The sequence below is a fragment of the Pipistrellus hanaki genome (assembly GCF_964339955.1).
Source record: "Pipistrellus hanaki genome assembly, chromosome: 1".
Classification (NCBI taxonomy): domain Eukaryota; kingdom Metazoa; phylum Chordata; class Mammalia; order Chiroptera; family Vespertilionidae; genus Pipistrellus; species Pipistrellus hanaki.
The window spans coordinates 169,668,031-169,692,245 of NC_140503.1; the positions used below are offsets into that span (position 1 = coordinate 169,668,031).

General features: G+C 39.4%; 1 protein-coding gene across 5 annotated transcripts in view; it reads right to left on the minus strand.

The window, feature by feature from the left end:
• SLC4A4 (solute carrier family 4 member 4) overlaps nucleotides 1–24,215 on the minus strand; it is a 323,102-nt gene that overhangs the window by 61,596 nt on the left and 237,291 nt on the right. For all 5 annotated transcript variants that reach the window (XM_084889751.1, XM_084889749.1, XM_084889747.1 and 2 more), the window contains exons 9-14: nucleotides 21,300–21,387; nucleotides 19,856–20,010; nucleotides 19,135–19,254; nucleotides 17,306–17,480; nucleotides 4,893–5,026; nucleotides 1,804–2,075 (exon numbers count right to left, since the gene is read on the minus strand). In XM_084889751.1, coding sequence (XP_084745877.1) covers nucleotides 1,804–2,075; nucleotides 4,893–5,026; nucleotides 17,306–17,480; nucleotides 19,135–19,254; nucleotides 19,856–20,010; nucleotides 21,300–21,387 — 944 coding nt within the window. The remainder of the gene's footprint in view (nucleotides 1–1,803; nucleotides 2,076–4,892; nucleotides 5,027–17,305; nucleotides 17,481–19,134; nucleotides 19,255–19,855; nucleotides 20,011–21,299; nucleotides 21,388–24,215) is intronic.

The following is a 24,215-nucleotide window of genomic DNA, read 5'->3' on the forward strand; positions in this document are numbered from 1 at the left end:
TAACAAAATGACATTGAACAAAATGATTTTATTTGAGTACCTGCTGTATGTCTGTGATCCAATATTTTGAACATGTACAGTCCGGACTTCCCCTGAAAGTCCAGGATGGGTGATGACTGGGAGTTCTACCCCCTTCTCTCCTGGGAAGAGCTCTACACAGTTGTGTAATGGGTAACATCTGTGTTTCTCTATGAAGAGTATTTAATTGATTCTAACATCCATCATGTATTGAGTACCTATTCTTCCCATACTCTTTTTAAGTTATAAAATATTTCCAACCAGAATACATCTTAACAATAACAGGCCTTCATAATTACATGTGATTCATGTTCTCCCGAATTTTCATATTCCCACTTTATACTCTCTCTGCTTTGCTTTGAAGCATAGGTTTTCTCTTAATGTGTGTTGATGTTCCTTAAAAACAAAAAAACAAAAATCCATGCGTGCAAAGCCCAACAATGCCCTATCTTCTCATCAGTGTTGCTGATGGACACATTTTTAGGAAGATGCTGTTCTCTTTTCTCTCACTGCGCAAGATGATATCAGTCCTGTAAAAGTTCTCCCCAAAGTGACAGAGAAGAATGAAGGTACACAATTCAAGCATCTGGGAGTAATCTGACACAGACTGCCACGTGCATCAGAATTCCAGCATTGTAGCAGTTCGTTTAGTCTTTAAACTCAAAAGCATTTGCACTGTAGTCTATACAATAACCATATTTGTTTTCCTATAAATATTAAGAGGGTTTTCTCTGAATGTGCCCCACACTCATGTCCGTGTTTGCACAGCCCTCAGAACACTGCTGTAACTGGTTCTACACTCCAAAGGACATGCATGGGCTGTATATCAATCTTCACATTAAGGGGCATCAACATGTAGTTGATTGCATAACTTGGGACCACTAGCACTATTACCATTTAATTGTCTCTGACAGATGTAAAGCAATTTTTCTCTAAGTGAATCCTTTTTTCCAAACGCCTTCCCTATTATAAAATGATGGTGAATTACTACTAGAAATTTTTTCAAAGACCAAGTGTTGAACACTTTTTTTGTGTGTGAAAAAGTTCCCAGGTTTGACAAGATGGATATTAAAGTGCTAAGATGTACAGAATCATATTTCTTATCCAGAAGTTAATTTTACTTTTATGTTTTTCCTGACTCTAGAGTATAAATCTCTGATATAATTCCTTTTCTTTTTTTCTTTTGTTTGTTCTTTTCCTCTCCTTTTTTTATTTATGTTGTCTAACAGAGATGAACATTAAGGCTCTATTTTACTGCCAGGTGACTCCAGTCTGCATTTATTTTTAATTTTATGATTCAGATATACAAAGTGAATTAGTGTCTTCTTTGCTTCTTCTATAGGCTTAAAACAATCTATTTTGAGTTTCCTTAAAGGAAGAGATTCCCGTAGCAATAAAGGAGCAGTGAAATATGGGACAGATGCTCAGAGGTCTAGATTAGCCTGGTCCTTGTATCCGTTAATGTATGTACCTGCTTTCCTCACCTATCAGATAAGACTACTAATAACTCACACACAATTTCCTTGAAACTAATGCAGTTTGAGTTAATTTTAAAGTACTGAGCTGGTTATGTTCAGATTCTAGAGCTGATTCCAGTCACGTGGAATCACATGGCTAAGATACCTCAGGCAACGACACTTCAAATTCAACAGGATGGTCTCAAAGAGAAAATAAAACAAACCCCTTCCTGAGGGTCACAACCCCATGCTGAAAGCTTGCACGCATGAACCCCACACCTTCCTCCAACCACCAGGCAAACACCGATGCTGCCCACGGTGTCCTCACCTGGGTCGGGTGGCATACAGGCACAGGAGAAGTGAGTATTGTAGCCCACTCTGAAGTCAGAGTTGATGGGGTAGTAATAGGCTAGCTTGATCATCTTCTTGAAAGCATCGTAGATAAAGATGAAGCTAATCAGAGAAGAGAAGCCCTCCTCAGTGAAGCGAGTAAAGTACTGAACCAAGAAGCTGGCATCGGTGGCCACCAAAATGAAGCACAGAAAGGCTGACCACAGGCCAATCCACAGGCGAAACTCCAAATAGTCAAAACCATGGTCCCTGAAAAGGAGAAAGAAATGTTAGACTCCGTCTCCAGTGATCACAAAAAAATAATATACAACTACCGAATGTCTGCAGAAAGATTGCCAACATTTCAAGATTACATTGAGCCCCTAGATAAAAGCTCATTCTTGATTTGTTTTCCAGAAAATATCAAGTTTAAGGATTTGGTCTAGTGATATCATTATGCTACCATAAAGAAATCATTCCTTGCTTGGCTGGCATGGCTCAGTGGTTGAGCATTAACCTATAAACCAGGAGGTCATGGTTAGATTTCTGGTCAGGGCGCATGCCTGAGTCTTGGGCTCAGTCCCCAGTAGGGGGCGTGTGGGAGGCAGCCAATGAATGTTCCTCCCTCAAAGATGTTTCCATCTCTCTTTCCATAATGTGGGTGGCCTTGTCCAATCATCTATTTCTGTATTATTGGGATACAATGTACAAAAATAATGCAAAAGAGAAGGCAGAAATTGGGAGACAGTTGTGAGCTCTTTCCTTCATTCTGTTACTAATTTTAAAAGGTGACAGCACATATCACTCACATTTTTTTTTTTTTTTGTGATTCTCCACTTTGCAGGGCAAAGATTCAAATCTATATCCTGTGACAGAGAAAATCTGTGGATTATGTAGAGTTACTGTATGAGCCCACTGAACCTACAAAACAAGAATTCAACTATTTCTCAAAAAATTATAAAATATGTTGGGGAAAGTCTGGGAAAGACAGAGTAGAACAGTTTCTGCACTGAAGGATTTCTCAGATCCCTTCATAAGCTAACATATAAAGTGAACTGCCAAGAGGCAGATATAATTTACAGCATTTCCCAGACTTATTAGGTTTTTTTTTTGTTTTTTTTTTTCATGGAGTATCCATGGGACTACTAATTGATGAAACACACTTTGGGGAATATCCATCTAGACAAATACTCTGCATGTAGACAAAATATTAGCACTCTCATTATAATAGTTAAGTAAATGATACAGCACTGTAAATAAAATAAGGATTGCCACAACAGGAAACATTTGAGAAACCTCACTTTAAATCCATCACTGACTTATAAGGTTTCTTGCTGCTTTACAACTGTTTTCCAATAAATCACTTGGAACTATGTTTATGTTACCAATTATGATGAAACAGAAGGGAAAGTGAGAAAGGAACTTAGTGAAAGGAAATAATCTCTCTCTTTCAATTATCTAAAGTAAACTGAGATACAAACATTTTCTGTAGATTAAGGCTCTGATCACATTGCATCCTATAAATCTTTCCGCAACGGTTGTGCATGTTTGTTCCTGTTTATAGTACATGCTTGTTTAATCTTTCCACAAAAGCTCTCTTGTCTCACACAATGTTTTCTTAAACATATAAAGACTGTTTGACTCTTTCTATAAACTGACATGAACAGAATTCTTTCCAATGTCTTTCTGAGAATTATAAGAGAGGAGGGATGGGTAGTAATGAGCTAGAGAAAACTCACAACATTATTTAAAATGTAGAACTTCAAATTCTCAAAAGACACTCGCTGACATTCTCAACCCAGTTTTCAAACCCCTAATTTTAAGTCCTCATCCCCTCCTGAGGTATAAGTAATGACATTTCTAACATTAAAATACTAAAAATGTGTAATAATGTAATATGGAAATTCCAACATGGAGTAAAAATAGCAAGCTTTATGAAATTACTCAATCTGTTTAAGGGTTGAGATCGGCCAGGAAAGGCAATTCTCTCTTGAAGGTATTAAGTTCATTAGAAAGAGGCTGGAATACCAAATTTTATTTCAAACCCATTTGTGTGCTAATGTGGCCACTTGGATAATTTGCGTAATTTGATTTTCTCAAATCAATGATCCACCAATTTCTAAAAAAAACATATTCATATCATAATTATCATGCCCATTAGTATGTCTAGTGATTCTGTAAGAGCTGGATGCTACGAAGTCAGAAAGCAAGGACTCCTTTCCCAGCCCAGCCAATGACTGGTGATGTAACCGTCGGCAATCCACTTACCCACACCACACCAGCTTTCTCATCGATCAAGCAGAACACGGCCCTACCTCATAGGGCTGCTACCAGAATTAAATGAGGGAGTATATGTAATGCACATAAGATAATGCCTGGGACATGGTCAGCACTCAACAAATGTTAGTTATTACTCAGCTGAGTGCTACAAGGCATCTTTAGCACTGTAGTGGAGGTTAGGGGCAGAGGACCACACGAGCAGCCAGTCTCGTTCATGCATGAGCCATGTGACCTTGAACAAGACATTTCCTGTCTCTGGTGTGTCAGTCAGGATCATGGCAGGAACCAGAAGTCATTTTCAAATGGGTTTCTGATTTAATAAATGGGCTATTTACAGGGACCGGCAAGATCAAGAAGCCATTCCTACCTCCTGGTTTGAAAAGACCAAGGAAAGAATAGAGTCCCCAGAGCCTGCTGAGGTCTACAGCCAGGGTGGAGGAGCTACCTACAGGGGCTGAACTCAAGGGACCAGCCAGTGCCAGGCAAGGGTGCTAAGCCGAGACGGTGAAGTGGGGGAGGCAGACACATATCCTGATCTCTCTTCATTCCTGTCCTGTGAGTGCTCCCCACTCCACCAAACCCAGCGTGGAAGTCAGAGGGTAAAGGAGCCCAAACATGAATGGGGGAGGCATGGGCCTCATCGAATCAGATGCAAAATAACTACTGGACTACCTATCCTCTCAGGGTCCTTCCCCCTCCACGGCTGACAATTCCCAAATTTTGGTGTTCGGAATTATGCTCCATCTAGACCACAAATGTTCTGCAGTCAAACAGTCCCAATCTACAATTAGATGTGTCTGCACATACTTGCTGAAATTAAATAGAAGCCTCTCAAACACCAGAACAGGCCCCGTGCTGCTCAGAATGGTGAGCGGCTGACCGGCGAAGAGGCAGAAGATGGCTCCAGAGACGGCTGTGCCCAGGAAGCTCTCCAACACGCCCTAGGAGGAGGAAAACACACAGGTGTCAAACCGCATGGCGTTTCTCTGCTCGTGTTGGCGTCACTAAGGAAATTAAACCACAGGGCCTTGCAAACATAGCAAGCAGATACCAACAAACAGATTCTTATCAATACGAATATCATCATTTATTTTACCATGCATGCGGCTTAGTCAGCCCTCCCTACCCCAATGGCTGAATTACTCAAAGAACAAAGTGGCTAAAATGACAGGTGGTTGACTACAGAAGGCGGAAGGTGACTCTGACCCATTCTGAAAATATTATCTGAATCTTCTGCACATAAAATCACATTATACAACCCCACCCAGCGGGAGAAGAGATGCAGCCCTTTGGATGGTGTTTTAGTGTTTGATGGTGTTACCTTCAGGGTTTGTTTTAGCCTGATTTCACCTTGCACGTAGCTGGTACTTATAAGCAGTTACATTTTATGCACAAATGCTGCTTTTTAGAGGAAAGCTTTTTAAGTGAAGAGAGGAGCAAAGGGGAAAAACAAAATAAATTGCCCTCCAACCTACAATCTCTAGGACATCAATTCCAAAAATATTCTTATTATGTATTCTCTGTCCAATGCCAACTTAGGTGCTTCTGTTTACTTTATCTTAGGGGAAATATATGTGCAGGACATCATAGCTAAACCTTTGTGGCCACATTTCACTGTAGTTACATCTTTGGAAATCAACCCATTATTTTCCTTTAGCAAAACAAGAGCAAAGATAAATGAGCTACAAAGAATCACCAATTTACAAAATGATGCTAACTGAATAGCATCATTTGGGCCCAATGCCTTAGATGGTGGCAAACTACCCTGTTTCTTATATTTTTCATCATTTCAAACTTCAGTTAGAGAAGTCCACGTTTATTTGAAAAAGGTCCGTTTATAAATGTCAGACAGGACCTTATCAAGAGAGGATTTTTATTACATAGAATTACTGAGCACATTTTTTTTCAGAGCCAGTAATCATCTCCTTAAAACAACATTAACAATAGCACATCCTTCTCTTCTGTAGATGGGGTTTAATTCAGAAAACAGACACAAATCCTTTAGCATAGCACTCTGTACCAATGGAGCTGGGGTGGGGATAGGGATGACAAGCCATAAGACTGGCTTTTCACACAAAGAGTATACACACCCTGAAACAATTTCTTCTTCTATCTAAGAAGTCTGGCAGAAAGAGACCCTGTTTCCAGGGATATGAAATCTACTGCGTGGATGAAGGGTGCCATCTTACTTTATAGCCAATCCATATATAATCAAAGTGCCCACTCCTTTCTTCCTCAGAGGGACCGGGAGCAGAATAACAAGCAAGGGGCAGAACCAGGCAGCATTCATGCAGAGACTAATTTGTGCCCAACCAATTGGTATCAGTCTTGATCTCTTACATGTGAAGATACTGAGTTTCAGGAGGTTAAATGAATGAACAAATCTACATTTGACACAATAATGAGGCAAAAGTCTTTCAATCCACAACGTCACCCTCAGCAAGGAGAAAAGATGTGTCTGTGACTAGGATTTCCTTGGGCATTCAATTTTCTACTCCTTGTGCATCGACATTGGGGTCTTTGTCATCTATCTTTCCTTTTCACAACTTACTTCAATGTGTGTAACATGAAAGGGTAGGACTGGAATGCTCCATGTGGTGGGACACGCTGTACTGGGTACATGTGATAGGCAAATGTTTTTTTTTTGTGTGTGTGTGTGTGTGTGTTTTTTTTTTTTTTACAGAGAGGAAGAGACAGGGACGGAGAGTCAGAAACATCAATGACACAGAATCATCGATCAGCTGTCTCTTGCACACCCCCCACCAGGGACGTGCCCGCAACCAAGTCACATGCCCTTGACCGGAATCGAACCTGGGACCCTTCAGTCTGCAAGCCGACACTCCATCCACTGAGCCAAACCGGCCTCGGCAGGCAAAGGTTTTTTTTTTTGCCTGCATTATTCTTTATCAAGCATGGGGTGCCTATTTTTCATTACTACTGTTGGGTCAATATACAGCACGGCCTGGGTGCAAAAGAGAACATGAAGGAAGGAAGGAGGAATGTGATACTAAGACTCTCTACTTGGTCTGACATCACCATTAGTAATTGTGAGGGTAGGGAACAGGGCCTCCTAGGGTCCTGTTTTTCTTCCTCCCATCATGCTATACACTATATTTCACGTGCTCTGCAGGCACCTGGGAAGTGCTACAGGAATCCAAGAAGAAATGCCCAAATCACACCCTTTGTTCCACTTATCATAGGTCAATAGCCATGGCTGCACATTCAGTAAAGATAACAGATACTTTCTTCCAGAAAATGGCTTTGATTTATGGATGCCATGTGACAACTAAAAGGCAGATTATTTTTATTTCAGTACTTGATCCTTTGGTAAGTGCTAAAGTTTCCATTCTGTGGCTGACAATTTTGAAACAGAGAAAGGTGATTAATTATACACACTGCACTGGAAAGAAACTTGCTTGAACTTAGAGATGCTTCCAGCATTTCTGAGAAAAAAACTATTTTCACCATATTTTGACATGTTACTCTTGACAATACAGAAATTTAAAAAAACAAACAAAACAAAACACAACCTCATGCAATGAATACCTTTAATTTAATTGTACCTAGAATTGAAAGCAATTTATAAAGTGAACTATTAGAAATCTCTTTTCTGATTTACTATATTCAGTGTTCACTGATATAAAAAAGAAAAATAATGAGTGGATGTGCATAATTTTAGTAGCTAGGACTCATAAAGATACTTCTATACCTTATTTCCCACAGATGAACAAACCCTCAAGCAACTCGTGAGAATGCAGATGGCTGAACTCAGATGTGTAGAAGAATCAGGTGCCATAAGGTACTCCAACCCCATTTTTGCTAGGATTTATTATACTAGTACTAGAAGCCCAGTGCACAAAATTTGTGCACGGGGGTGGGGGGGGGGTGTCCCTCAGCCCAGCCCAGCCTGCATGCTCTGGGACCCCTCAAGGGATGTCCGACTGCCCATTTAGGCCCGATCCTGGTGAAATAGGCCTAAATGGGCAATCCCTCACACAATCCAGGACTGCTGGCTCCCAACTGCTCACCTGCCTGCCTGCCTGATTGCCCCTAACCACTTCTGCCTGACAGCCTGATCACCTCCTAACCACTCCCCTGCCAGCCTGATCAATGCCTAATGCTCCCCTGTCAGCCTGATTGCCCCTAACTGCCCTCCCCTGCAGGTCTGGTCACCCCTAACTGTGCTCCCCTGCCATCCTGGTCACCGCCAACTGCCCTCCCCTGCTGGCCCAGTCATCCCTAACTGCCCTCCCTTGCCAGCCTGGTTGCCCCTTACTGCCCTCCCCTGCCAGCCTGGTCACCCCTAACTGTCCTCCCCTACTAGCCTACTAGCCTGATCTCCCATAGCTGCCTTCCTCTGCTGGCCATCTTGTGGCAGTCATTTTGTGTCCACATGGGGGTGGCCATCTCTGATCACATGGGGCGGCCATTTTGTGTGTTGGAGTGATGGACAATTTGCATATTACCTCTTTATTATACAGGATGTCATTTCTGATCAAGCATTACCCACTGCAAAACAGTAGAAGGAACACAAACAACTGGCAGGCAGCAAATCCAGAGTCTGAACTTTGTTCTGCCACCAAAGAGCTGATGATCTTGGGACTGTCACTTAACCTTGTCAAATTTAGTTTTTTCATGTTTCAGAAAAACATCGAGCTGATATAGTTTAACCATGGACTCGGGATTCAGACAATCTCAAGTTTACCTGTAGACTGTACCATTAAGTAACTATCTGGTCACTTTAAGCTAGTGACTTAATCTCTCTATTGCTTAATATATGTAGTAGGTTAGATAATGTATATAAAGTGCTTAGCATAGCCACTGGCAGGTAATACACTTTTGATGAATAGCAATATAGACATAATGTATTTATTTAGATGTTAAGGTGAAGTTGAGCTAGATGAGGTCCAAGGTCACTTCCAGGTGGCTCAGCACAAACAGCATATCTTGGAGTCAGGAATATCTGGATTTAAATATCTGCTCTACCTGTCACTAGACTCTCTAACTCCTAATTCTCTCTTCTGGAACATAGATGGCTATTTACAGGATAATCATTTGGACTAAATAAGAAAATCTACAGTAATAAAAGGGGAATATGCAAATTGACCGTACCTCCGTGACACCTGACAGCCAACGAGGAGTGGTTATGCAAATTAACCCACCAAAGATGGCTGGTTCATTTGCATATGCAGGTACAGAGCTGCTGGGTAGGGTGGAACATCTATTATGATGCTGGGGGCAGAAGGAGCTACAGGAGTGGTGCTTTGGCCCGAGCAGAGAAGACTGAAGGCTCTGGCCTGAGCAAAGACTCCAGCCAGCTGGAACAAAGATGGAAGGCAGCGGCCAGAAAGGACTGGGTCCCAGGTACCAGAAGAAAACTGGTGCTGGCAGCCAGTGGAAGGAAGGCCTATTGCACAAATCTTTGTGCAACGGGCCTCTAGTAATATATAGAGAACTAAGAATAAAGTAGAGATACGGTAAAATGTTAGTTCCCGTGATTATTGAATGGTAATAACAGAAAGAGAAAAATGGCACAACTACCTCCCAAAACAAAGAATTTTCTATGTCGTTAACAACTTTTAACCAAGTGAAACTTGAAAAATAAAACATGTTCGTGTCAGAAAATGGTAAAGAATTTGCCAACATTATTATTATATTCAAGCTTTAAAATCAACAACACTAAAATGTTTCCAACCAAGAAGAGAGAAAATCTAGTCCCTGTCAGTGTTAACTTATGCAAACTGTGTAGAATGTTGAATAATAAAATTAAATTTCTTTAGATAAGTCTTTGATTCTGAAATTTAGCCAAGAAAAATGATGCAGCCTAATGCCAGTTAAATATCACTGTAGGACATAGGCAGTGAGTGCTGTTATCTGCAGTTTTGATGCCAAGATCCCAGCAGAATCCAAGCCATATGATCAAAATGAGAGAGAAATGATACAAGTATATAATAAAATTTTAGGCATATGCGAAGTATCTGAGAAAAGTTTTAAAGAAAAAAAATAAAGGAGTGTATATTTTATCTCTACCGTGAAAAATTGAATCATAACCTCAGAAGATCAGGCCTAGGGAATCAGCAAGCTTTCAAAGTTCTCCAGCTGATTCTCACAGTCCTCAATTTTGAGTCGCATTCAAGCAACCTTATCCCCCTCTTCAAAATATGAACCACTGCTAGAATAGTTAAGGCTAAGTTACACCAACCATTCATCTACATGGGGGGAGGAGATTGGATATCCAACCCTCATTTTTTATTTCACCTGAGTAGCTCCAGCCTATAAATCAGTGAGTTCTGTCCTGACATTGCAGCTGCCAAATCCTTACTGCCACCTACTCTGTCTAAAAGTGCTTTGTCGTCATAAATAGGATTTCTCCTCACAATGCCCAGCAGGAACCTAAAAAGAGGGAAGACTTGAAAGACAAATTAGATCCCCACTTGAAGAAAACTATGAGCCAAAAGAACTTCAACTCCAAGCCTAACAGAACAGACTGACAAAACAGGGAGGCTTTACAATGTCTTTTTGTTTGAAGAGCTGTGAATATGTAACTAGATCATCTGAAGTGCCCAAACATCAAGTGCCTCTATAACCTTACACAAAAATCAATTCCAGATGGATAAAAAATTCAAAGGAAAACATTAAAGACCTAAGATATGTGGGTAAATATTTTTCTGATCCTAGGGTAGGGAAACCTCTCTAAATATATTATGAAAATAAGAAACTATAAAACATTGAGGATTTTTACTACATAAAAGTTAGAATCTATATAGCAAAAAAAATCATAAATAAGGTTAGAAGGCATACAGTAAGTCTAGGAAAATATATTTGTGGTACTTCTGAGAAGCAAAGGAAAATATCCTTATTACATAAGTTTTGAACAAGTCAATGGGAAAAAAACCAAATGGGTAATGGGAAAATACAGCAAGGACACAAATATAAATAAGAATAGATAGCCTGCCTGACTTTGCAGGTTCTATTCTCAATCAGGGCACATACATAGGTTGGGGGTTCCATCCCTCATCAGGGCATGTAAGGAAGGCAATCAATCAATGTTCTCTCTCACATTGATGTTTCTCTCTCTCTTTCTCTCTCCCTCCCCCCACTCTCTAAAATCAACAAGCATATACTTGCGTTGGAATAAAAAGAAAAAGGTAATCAATAAAAAGGTGAAAGGATATTCACCCCTACTAAAATTAAAAATAAATTTGAACCAAAATGAATGAGCTATCATTTTTCAACCCTCAGAATAACAAAAATGAGAAATCCTATTTGTGCAAGGCTGTAGACAAGTGGGTACTCTTGTCCATTGATAGAAGTATAAATTGGCATAAAACCTTTGTTTATAGATGAGAAAATTTTGGAAAACTGAAAATCTACTAATAGGGAATTTATTAAGTAAATTATAGCACATGTATCATGTGTACAAATAGATGTAGTCATTAAAAATGATTCTTAAGATCCATATTGAAGTGAAAAGACTTCCAATAAATCATGCTTTGAAATAATGTATTTATGATCTCATTTATATAAAATCTTATTCAGCAAACTGTACATGCATTGCAAAATGTATAGGAAGGTGTTCATGAAAAAATTAATAATGCTTATTTCTGGGTGATAAGTATAAGGGAAAATTACTTTCTACCTAGTTTTACTGTGTTGCTTGCATTTTCTACAATGCATAATTACATCTTACAAAAATAAAGTTATTTCAAACTAATTTTAAGCCAAATGCAAAATAATTCTAGAAATTTTCAACATTTGGCATCCCCAACCAGCCTAATTACTATCATTTTCTGATCATCAAGAAAATAGAAGTAACAAATTTAAAAACAACAAAATTCTGGTAAGTAAAATTTGGTCATAAATAACAACTTAAATACACACACACACACACACACACACACACACACACACACATTTCAGAGAGGAAGGAAGAGGCAGAGAGAGATAGAAACATCAATGATGAGAGAGAATAATTGATTGGCTGCTTCACACACCCCACTGGGGTTTGAGCCCAAAACACAGGTATGTACCCTGACAGGGAATTGAACTGTGACCTTCTGGTTCATAGGTCAATGCTTAATCACACCAATTGGGCGTAAATGGCTTAACTTTAATCAAACAGATTTAATTCAGAATCTGCACCTGAAGTGAAGCAAATGATTTCAAGTCCTTCCTGGCAGAAGGAATGGCCAGCAGACCTTGGAGGCAGCTGAACAATGCAGAGTCCCTTACTTTGTGAGAAACATTTACTTTTGCTTACTCAAACAGCTCAGACTACCTCCCTATTTTATTTATTTATTTTATTTTTTAAAATATATATTGTATTGATTTTCCACAGAGAGGAAGGGAGAAGGATAGAGAGCCAGAAACGTTGATGAGAGAGAAACATCGACCAGCTGCCTCCTGCACACCCCCTATTAGGGATGTGCTCACAACCAATGTACATGCCCCTAACGGGAATCGAACCTGGGACCCCTCGGTCCTTAGACTGACGCTCCTAGTTTCTGAGCCAAACCGGTTTCGGCCTACCTCCCTATTTTAGAAGACTAGTTCAAGGAAACAATATGTCATCTCACATTTTCACTTTAAGGAAGAAATGGATTTTGGTACAAAAGTGCAACATTTAGGTAACTGCAACATTTAGATAACCCTGGCTATAGTGAAGTTATTAACAATTGGCTTTAACCTTGCTGTTATAAATTGTACAAGATCAGCTTCATAAAGAAATGTCTGTCTCATCGAGGACTGTCATGTGAATAAGAAATATTTCCAACTTAAGCAGATTGATTAAGTATTCTCAGCACAGCAGTATGTTAAAATAAAGCCTCAAATTTGGAGATGCCAGCTATAAATGTTCTTTATTACGAGACAAATTCCTTTAAAATGTGCTACATTGGGCTCCATAAATATCACAAAATTCACAGAACTCTAAAAATCTTACTGTGTTCTTTTGCTATAAGGTTGTGAAAATAGGGTTATATTTACTCTTGAAAAAATTAAAATAGCTTTTTTCATTTCTTCACTCTAAATAATTCTCAGTTATTTATAATTAACAATATAGATTTAAGTTAAAAATACTTTTCTTTGTTTCTTAAAGCTAAACAACTTTTAAATAACACAAAGACTTGCCATTAAGTATCAAAAAATGTTCCCTATATCAGTATCCTGCCTAAAAACTAAACTATCCTATATAATAAAGAGGTAATATGTAAATTAACCTTCACACCCTCACACAAGATGGCCACCCCCATGTGGTCAAAGATGGCTGATACAAGATGGTCAGTAGGGGAGGGTAGTTGTGGGTGATAAGGCCAACAGGGGAGGGCAGTTGGGGCAACCAGGTCGGCAGGGGAGGGCAGTTGAGGGAGATTGGGCTGGCAGGGGAGGGCAGTTGGGGGCAATTAGGCCAGCAGGGGAGCAGCTAGGCATCGATCAGGCTGGCCTAGCTGTACATGCCCCCGACCAGAATCGAACCTGGGACCCCTCAGTCTGAAGACTGACACTCTATTCTCTGAGCCAAACCAGTTAGGGGGTGATCAGGCTAGCAGGCAGAAGCAGTTAGGGGCAATCAGGCAGGCAGGCAGATGAGTGGTTGGGAGCCAGCAATCCCGGATTGTGAGAGTAATATAACATCCCCCCCACCCCACCCCCAAGTCAGACATCCCCCAAGGAGTCCCAGATTAGAGAGGGTGCAGGCTGGGCTGAGGGACACCTCCCTCCCCCAAGTACACAAATTTCATGCACCAGGCCTCTAGTGTAAATATAATGCAGTGAATTGACATGGATAGTCACAGAACTCAATTGTGGGAAGGACAAATTTTCAGGATGGTGAAGCTAAAAAGCCCTTGTTTAATTCACAGCATGTAGGGGACCTGAGAGTTATTACAGTGGGACTTACTGAAAAGGGTAAGAGTAATATGAATATAATAAGTATCAGCACAATTCATAGATCTCAGAAAGGTTATACTCTTATAAAACTCTAAGAACTGAAAACAGTACCAGCCTGGGCTGGATCCTAAATGAACATAAGGTCAACTCTTAATGAAGAGGTTCAGTTGCTCCTAACAGCCCAAGCTAAACTTCGCCCATGCTTAACCAGCAAGCTGTGAATACTCACTCTGGAAGCCGCAGAGGCCTCACAGTCTAAGTGCCATGTTGGGGAAATTGCACAGTCATCTATGTGGCCATGATAAATTGGTTATACTTGGAGCCAGCATAGCTTTAACTGTCTTATTTTGAACACAGGTCCATGGGAAATGGGAAATGAACCATAAGGCTACCCAGATTTTCTTCTAGTGAGGGTTGTGTGTGTGTGTGCGTGTGTGTGTGTGTGTGTATACAAATAGATGGGGACGTTAAACATATATATCATGTAAATGTATATGGAATTATTAAATATATATACCTTATTATATACATGGGGTTATTATACACACACACACACACACACACACACACACACACATTTCACCTCTGAAATAAATGCTTCAATGTAAATTCCTGTCTTTGAGTAGGCAAGACCTCCTGCACAGACACTGGCGGAAGGGTGTGCTTAAACAACAGCCATGCAGTGACTCATCTGTGTTTTCACAACGTGTTTCTACCCAGCGCCCGTGTCTATTTGTGCTTGACAATAAAGGCCCTATGTGAACCATCTCTGAGCTGTCTGCCTTTAAAAGCAAGGGCACTGCTTTCAGTTGACTCATTTCAGCAGATTGTACAGTTGAGAATAACCCACTGCCACATTTATAAAGACATGCGATATAATTGAAGATTATTTCAGGCTGCACCAATGCTTTGCTGCTTCATGTTGACCTACTGTTTAGAGGGTCAAATACAGCCAGAGGACCTCCCCCGCTTAAATGAGCCCTCTACACACCACTATGGTTATCTCCCCGGGGGCAGAGAAACAGATAGCTCTATCAACACCCTAGACTGTAAATGCCGTCAGAAGAGGAGTCTTATCTATTTTGGTCACTTATCTGTTGCCCCAGCACTTAAAATAGTGTTTGGCACACAGTAGACATTAAGTAAATATTTTCAAAGGAACGAATCAACCTCTGCCATAGACTTGTGAAATGACCTGGGCCTTACCACCAAATCCACAGAACACTTTGTTGTCCTGATGCCAAGTCAAGAAGACTTCCACTGCTGGAGCATCAGCTCTTCTGCAGGTTACAGCTCATACCCTCTCAATGCCGAGTACCTCAGCATCTCAGGCCACCTCACTCCTTGGTTCTTAACAGAGATCAAATCAACATACATATGTGTGTGTGCATGCGCATATGTATACACACGTATATATGTATATACATACATCTACATGTATATATCAATAATTGACCATCACTCCAACACACAATATGGCTACCCCCATGTGGTCAAAGATCCTGCTCCCATGTGGACATATTGGAGAGGGTGCAGGCTGGGCTGAGGGACACCACCACCCCTTCCTCCCCCCCACCGGGCCTCTAGTATTCTGATAACTATGTATGGTGTTATGTGGGTACAAAATTTATCAGGATGATAACTTAGTAAGTTATGCAATGTCTAATCATTGGGGTGTACACTGGAAACTAATGTAATTACATAGTTTAAACTGTAATTTAATTTTTTAAATTATTTTAAAATTTAAGGCAATAAACAACACAAAGGTAGTATCATACTGTCTCTCTGTCAATAAGAAGAACATTCATGAAAATAAAAGTGTTGAAAACAATATCTGCACAAAAAATAAACAAGCAAAATAGAAACAGAGATCAGACTGATGGCTGCCAGAGGGGAGCATGGCTGGGGGACTGGGTGAAAAAGGTGAAGGGATTAAAAAGTACTGATTGGTAATTTCAAAATAGTCCCAGATATAGTATAGCATGAGGGAATATAGTCAATAATCTTATAATAACTATGTACAGTGTCAGGTGGGTACTTGAAATATTGGGGAACCACTTTTTATTATATAATTATCTAACTACTATGCTGTATACCTGAAACTAATACAAAATAACACTGAAAAATATTTTTTAAGACTGCACAAAAAAATGTCTATATTCTGAAAGATAAGATGGTTTTGTTCTTGCTACTGTCAAAATCACATCTCCTTTTTTTTAAACGGTTGTTTCAAGCCCCTAAGCTTTTGGATAATATGCTATGCAGCAATAAATGAGCATTAAGAGATAAAACATACTCTCAAGAAACTAAATACACTTGTTCAAAATAGATTCTCCTTTTATACTTGGAGCAATAAAGATAGTCTCCTTCTTATTTTTGTGTTTAGGCAGAAATCTAAAACATATATGTGCCAAGGAAGAAAATAGAAGTGGAAGAAAAGCAATCATTTGGAATCAGCTATCTTTTTTTAATAAGCTGGCTGGCAGCACTGAGGAATGTCACATAGGTTAAACAGTAATAAGTCGTAAAAAGGAAGGACAGAATTAGAAAAGGGCTTTAATCTGGTTCTTTACATAAGACTATCACCTTCACTCATTACACTGTCCAATGTCTCCCACAATGCCTACTTTTTTTTTAATGTCTGGATCAAATAAAAGTAGTTTTGTGCATGTTTTTCTGATAAACTAAGAGAATCTGAAGTATTTTTCCTATCACTAAAACATTAAGTATTACTGATTCAAAAGGTAGGCAAATGCCACCTGCTAAGTCACCAAAGTATTGTGGTTCAGAAAAAATAAAATCAATTCAGAGTTTTTACAGCTTAAAGAATAGATTTAGGAAATAGGAGAAACAAATCTTATCCTGTATTTCTTCACACTGAGTTCCTCTGACAGATAAGCAAATCTACCCTCCTTTGATGATTCTGTTGGCTCAGGTGTACAATGAAGGTGACCACGTATTTCTGGAAAGAGCGTGGTCATCAAGTTTAACAAAATGGTCCACACATTCAAGGTAGTAGAAGATCTAAACCTTGTGCCCTGAACCAAATTAAAGCAGCTGATATGCTTTTGCCCAAATAGATTTGTATATCCTCATTTCCTTCCCTTCTTTTCTCCACTTGTGACTCAAGCCAGATTTCATCGAGCTATTTTTATAATTACTAAAATGTTGGAAATACAGCAGCAGGCCAGAAGCAAAGTAAAACGCAGCATCCAGCAAAAAAAGGAAAATCACGCTGAGTAACTGAAAGGCCATCTGCTTCTCGCTGAGCTGCAGGGTAAGGAAGGCAATCTGGGCTGTACTATTTGTGTCTTCCCCCAAACCCAACCCACCTGCATGTTGTCAGTGGCATCCCCAAGCAGTCCTCCGAACGTGATCGCATTAGTTACAGTCGCCAGATAAATGAAGAGAGTTGCTGATAGAGCCTGAATATTTAAAGCATCATAAAAATCACTGGCAAAAAATGGTGCTTTCCTCTTTATGTCCTTAATTAGTCCGCCACAAAACCTGGGTAAGGAGAAAGCAAACATGCGACGATGTAACATAAATTACAATCAAATTAACCAAGAGATAACTTATTAAACCACAAAGAATGTGTACTTAACGTGCTTGAAGGAACAAGGTACTATTTAATCACTTTAGATAAAACCAGAAAACTGTGGAAAAATAAATTTTCTCCTATCTTTCCCTTTTTTAGTCACCAAATTACTAAATGTCATATTCCCTAAATACCATACAATTGGTCTTTAGATGAGAGTGAATTGCTGAGATAAAATAAACTTGTCCCTGTCTAAAGAAAATCACCCAAACATGTGAGCAGTTCATACAAGGACCTTTATAATCTTGCTATGGCTTCCTTTGCAGCCTCATTCATTAATTCACTCACTCATTCATCATTCCATAAATGCTTATTAAGCATCTGTGAGGAGAGGAGAGGAGGGGAGGAGAGGGGAGGGGAGGGGAGGGGAAGAGAGGGGAGGAGAGGAAAGATCCACTCTCATGAAGTTTACTTTCTGTATGGAGGAGACAAAATATGTAAAATGCATGATGCTAAAAATAAAGGAAAAAATTAAGTGGGGAATAGGATTATTAGATAAGAGAAGAGCATTGGTTGAAATATGATGGTGGCCAGAACAGGTCTCCAGATCAGATGACTTTGGGGTAAGAATCTGAAGACATTTCAGATCCAAGGATGCCATGCAGGTATGTGGTAGAACAGCGTTTCCTGCTGACTCCCACTGCAAATGTTAGCAGGTCAGCTGACTTATGGATCAGTCAACTCACCCTCCCAGCCAAATCTCACATCTTGGTATGCATAGGGCTGGGCAAACTGCAGATACACAGTGCATTTAGCAAAGGAGATATATGGAAGAATGACATCTCAGTCTGTAGTGTTTTTAAAAAGATATATGTTCATAAAATGAGTACCCAACTTAAAATTTTACTTAACCCAAAAGGAAATGGAGAACCCAGCAGTGGAGAAGGGAGAATTGTCATAAAAAGAGATTTAGCCAAAGCAATCTAGAAATTCCCCAACTGCCCACTCTGGAAAACAGGACCTGTGAGTTTCTTGTGTATTTCTATAACATGTTACCTCCTTTTGGGTAAATGTACAGGGAAGAGATGGAATCATGAATGCCAAGTGTGCAAGACTGGCACATTACACATTCTTCCTGCCACACACTCTACCCAGAACCTCTCCTTTTTGTCTCACACCCCCGCCCTCACTCTACCAGCCACACTGGCCACAGTGCCAACCTAGCACACGCTAGGTGTTATGCTGTCCCCTCTTTCAACCCCACGTCTGCATGGTCTATCTTCCACCTCCCTCAGGACTTTCCTCAAACGCTGCAGTTCTCTTTAAGGCCACCCTATCTAAAACACCTTTCTCACATGCAAACTGCCTCCTTCTCCTTTGATTCCCCACATAAAATCATCACCACATTCCTTGATTTGCTCACTATTTGTCTCCACCACTACAAAGTAAGACCCATAAGGATAAGGAGTTTCGTTCAGTTCACTGCTGCATCACCAATGGCTATGACTATTAGATAACTATAAATATCTGTTAGCTGGATGAATGTGCAAATGGTAAATAAAATGCTGTTAGAAAGATGATGGGAAATTTATATCATGAATGACAAAAGAATCCATCAGTTACCGTCCAGTTTTCTTCAATTCTTCACTGTCCCCATGTCCTCCTCCTCCTCCTCCAAGGCCGCCATCATAGGGAGTGTCCCCATTCATCTGAACATTCTCTCCACCCGAGTACATGTTCTTTCTAAGACAACAGGGAATATTAGTTTATTGTACTTACCTGCACCAGCTAATGAAGAGATGAGCTGAAAACTCTTTGGGAGAAGGATCATTATTTCCTTCTGCCATCCTCACAGACAGTTCTGAAAGTGTTATATTTAGAGCCAACCCAAATGACTGGAGAAATAGAAAAGTTGAACAAATTGTATATTGGATAAGAGGCAAACCATTTTTACCTGGAAAGTAACAGGTTTCCAGAAAATGGCTTCTCCTCAATCATCTCACCCAATTTCTTAAGCTCTTATATCTATAGGACATCATTTTGAGTAAACTAATCTTCCCACATGCACAAGGAGTCCCCAGAACATCATCAAATAAGCTCTATGACATATCCCAATATGATATCTCTACTATGTAATCACCAAAGAACATCATAACATGAACATTCATTTTACAGTGTGAATGAAATGTCAAACCTAGGCACATATGGGATTCATCTGAGATGACATACTACATCAAGTTAAATGGGAACCTAAAAATATTAGGGCAGTAGCCTAACTCTATTTCCTTTGCCAAACATAACATCTTTCTCAAGGTTTAACACCCCCAACTGCTTGATAATTTACCTTTTGTCAGACGATGGAAGACTCTTAGGAGGCTCTATCCTGATGTCTGGATCCCATTCCCCAGGGGGAAGGACAATGACTTCATCTAGGAACTCATCAATGCCAGCAATCAGGTCCTGCCTGTCTTTTGCTTTATAAGCAATGTCATGGAACACCTAAAGAAGAAGAAGAAGAGGTGTGCTGACCCAACAGGATAACTCTCCACATGCTCACATGCCCAGCCTAAAGGACATAACCCATAATCCATTTTAATATTACTCTAACCACACTCTCACATTTTCTGTTATTCAGCTTGCCCCAAAACATTTCAATAATAAACCCAAGGAATACAGGGAGAGGCATGAGAAACAAATGGCTTTTCTTTTATATTTTTCTATAATACTATAAAATAACATAGCCTATTATCTCCCAATGGTATGTACCATTATTGATATAGTTACTATGGAAACCAAGTGAAAATGATTTGGAGAAATACACTGAAGAATCATTCCCTGAAATAAAAACTACCAGGACAAACCACTGCTGATCAATCAAGAAGGAAAAGATCAAACAGAGTATTAAGATCAGGTTAAGAGCAAAACACTGCAGCTTTCAAACACAAAAACAATGCTAGCTATTAAAAAAAAAAAAAAAAAGAAAAAAAAGAAAAGAAAATTTGAGCTCTATTGGCAACACCTAAACCAAAGAGTTTTAAGTGTAAGTGATCATCTGAGCAGCTATGAAAGACTTAGGATATGTGTAAGGGACTTTCAGATCCTCAGCTAGGCGAAAAGGATGGAACTGGCAAAAAGAATTATGTACATTCTGTAATGCAGAGAGTGTCTATATGCTTATCTAGTTATTGAGGCAACAACTAAACCATCTAAGGCAGCAAATGCTTCACGCCTTTTATGCAAATATCCAAAGAAAGAACTTGCTCACTGTACATCATTTAATTAGAAGGATGTGATTGTCAGCCTTCTTTATAATGAGCTTCATGGCAAATAAGCTGACATCCAGTTTTCAAAAAGTAAATTTCATATTGGGATAAATATATTTTCCTTTATTTTATAAACATTTTTCATTATGAGTGTGTGTGTGTGTGTGTGAGTGTGTGTGTTGTATTTATTTTTAATGATTTTAGAATGAGGGATAGGAAGAGAAAGAAACATCAATGTGAGAAAGAAACATCAATCAATTGCCTCTGCCTGTCTGGGGATGAAACCCACAACCTGGGTATGTGCCCTGATCAGGAATTGAACCCACCACATTTTGGTGTACGGGATGATGCTCCAACCAACTGAGCCAACTCGCCAGGGCACATTTTCCATTCTTAAAACTGATGTAGGTTAAGTATTTTTTAAAGAAGTTCAAGTCACTGTATTAACTTACAGTGTCAGCCAAATAACAGTATGAAAACACACAAGTAAGACTTTCGAAGATCACCATCTTCCCGATTTCCTACCTCGTCAGACATCAAGGTGGCAATGGCTCTGCCAATCTCATGGTAGGACTTGGCTTTCCCCTTAGGACCTAGGAGAATGAATAAGAACCTAATGGAAGAGGAAAGAAGCAAAGGCTATAACACACGTATCATCAAACTCAAAATACATAGAATTGAGACACGTTTATCCTCGCTCATGAACAGTTAAAGTCTAAAATTCATCTTTAAACAAATGTAATATTCTTAGCATATGACAGATACTCTTTCAACTACAGTGAAACAAAACTCATTGTTTAGTTTATCTGGAGGCCATGGAAACCTGAGAAGCTTCTTCATTGACAAGGAAAGTTTCCATTTTTTGAGTCATTCAATCTTTCTTTTCTAAACTTTCTTTTCTCTCCATTTCTACTGAATTGCAGAATCTTTAGTAAAAAACATTAAACACAATATCTTTAAAGACTTAGTGCATCTTCTGATTTCTCTGTCTTTCCTTTACCCAATTTGGGCAATGACATATGACCTTCTCCAGGCTTAAGAAATGTTTCTACTTAGGAGTGACAGGTCTTCTACAAGTTAGCCACATGCTGACAGTAAAGAAAGAAACTATGAGGAAAAAATGCAAAATAAAGCATCATTCACAGTTAAGGTTTTGTGTGGGATGTGTTGTGTGTGTTTTTGGTGGGTAACCTCATTTTCCTTTCCAAAGTTCTTTTCTTGATAATGGACAAGCAGTGCTCCACAGTGAGTAGGTCCTGAAACTTTCAATAATAAGCTTATCCCCATTTAGGTTCATCTCTCATCATGGAGGGAAAAATCCCGCACCGATGACAAAAGCAAAGATATATGTCTTGACTAGGGAGGAGGAATCTGAGATGTAAATGAATGGAAATATATATATATATATATGTATATATGTGTATATATACACACACACACACACACACACTAAAGGCAACATCAGATAAAACCCTGTCTTGTTTATGATCATATCTTACTTAACACAGATAATGAGGACAATTAAAAATGATCACATCATATATTTGCACTTCACATTCATCACCTCATTTAAATTGCATACAGCCCTTTGCAATAAGAACAGGTATCCAAGTCCTGCTTACTGGTGAAGAAACACAGGCTCAGGAAAGTTAATGGATGAGCCCAAAGACCGTGCCTGTTATATGAGAGAGAGTAGACACGGCATCCAACCTTTTTTATTTTCAGCCACAATTCTGCCTAATATTACCTGCCCAGCCTATACACCAGGGTTATGATTCCATAGAGAGAGGCTATCCAACAACAACTTCCATAGCTCACCTGGGGAAAGGTGCTGCGGATATTTAGCTTTCCCTAAATATCCTAAAATTTCTTGGGAGCAAGAAATCTTAGGGGGAAATTTAGGGGACCAGGAATAGCTGAGGACTTGGCTTAGTAGATTTTATTTTTTACTTATTTATTTATATACCTCACATGAATAAAAAGGGATTGACACCAAGTACTCTTGAATGTGTTAGGGTTTATTCCAAACTGCCCTTAAACAGGTAATTCCTCTTTTTCATTATAAAATTCAATCCAAAGAAGAAGAAAAAACAGAAATAAAGAATGTAAAAGGTGTCTGTAAGAATGAACACTCAGGGTTTATCTCAGAATAAAGTCCTTCAGCACTTTTGCACTTAGCAACCAGTTCTGCAGTGGGGCGGCATGTCCACTTTCAATGGATACAAGTGGATGCAAGAGCCCCAGCAATCAGCAGGCACAAAAGTCCGTGCAAGTATGAAGGAAACCGTTACCAGAATTGGGTTTAGTTCTTCTAACACTGAAGTTCAATTGAGACTAGAACTTTTCTGCCTTTGAAGCTGGGCTTAAATTATATACCCCTACCTACAGTACATTATACAGTGCTCCTTTATGACAGTGAAACTTATTTTTCTAAAGGGACTGATTTGAGTGGAACACATGCAGGAAATATTTAACCACTAAGGCAAATTACAAATTAAGGAACACTTACAGCACTGGTCACATTTCCCAGCCGTATTCCCTAATCTACCAACGGCCAGCTGTCAGGTAGGACCATCAGGACATAGTTTTAGGCAAAAGGGGACAGGTGCATTGCAACAGGAGAAAATGGACATCTGAATCTTCTACTTACTACATTTTTAAATAATAAGGTCTTTCCTCTTGCCATTTTTTAAAATTATTTCCATGTATCTAAGTAAGTGGTGCCTCACACAATGAACTTAATTCGTTCCAGGAGCAAGCTTGTTATGTGAAAAGTTTGTTATGTGAAAATCGTTTTCCCATAACAATACATGTTAAAAAAAATAATTCGTTCTGTAGCATAAAATATGCTAAGATGACATAAAAAAATATGCTAAGATGACATATTTTTATTTAGATACATCTAAAAACATAATTTTTTTTTTTAAAAAAAAACACACATTTTTTTTTAATTTTAAGACAGACTAAGTAGAGTCTACCGAATCTTGCACATCTTCATCCATTTTCTGCTTTTTGGCCGATGGTTTCATGAAAAACCTGTCCAAAGTTCGCTGTGCGAGGCGTTCGTTATGCGAGGCACCACTGTATTGGTTTTTCAGTAATGCATAATATCTTAAACTTTTCCAGAACCACTCTATACCTCTTTTTTGCCTCTCCCTAGCATCTCCATTATGATAATAGTTCACAAATACACATTGTGGAAATACACATTTATCAGCTGTCACAGGAGTTAATTTCCAGGTTGACTATATGACAACATCATATACATATTGTGTTGTATTAACCACCCACAGTCAAGTCCCCTTCCATCATCATTTATCCCCCGCTTTTTACCCTCTTCTACTTCCCCTTAGCCCCCTCTGGTAATCACCACACTGCTGTCTATGTCTATGAGGTTCATTATTTTTCTTAATCCCTTCACCTTTTTCACCCAGCCCCCAA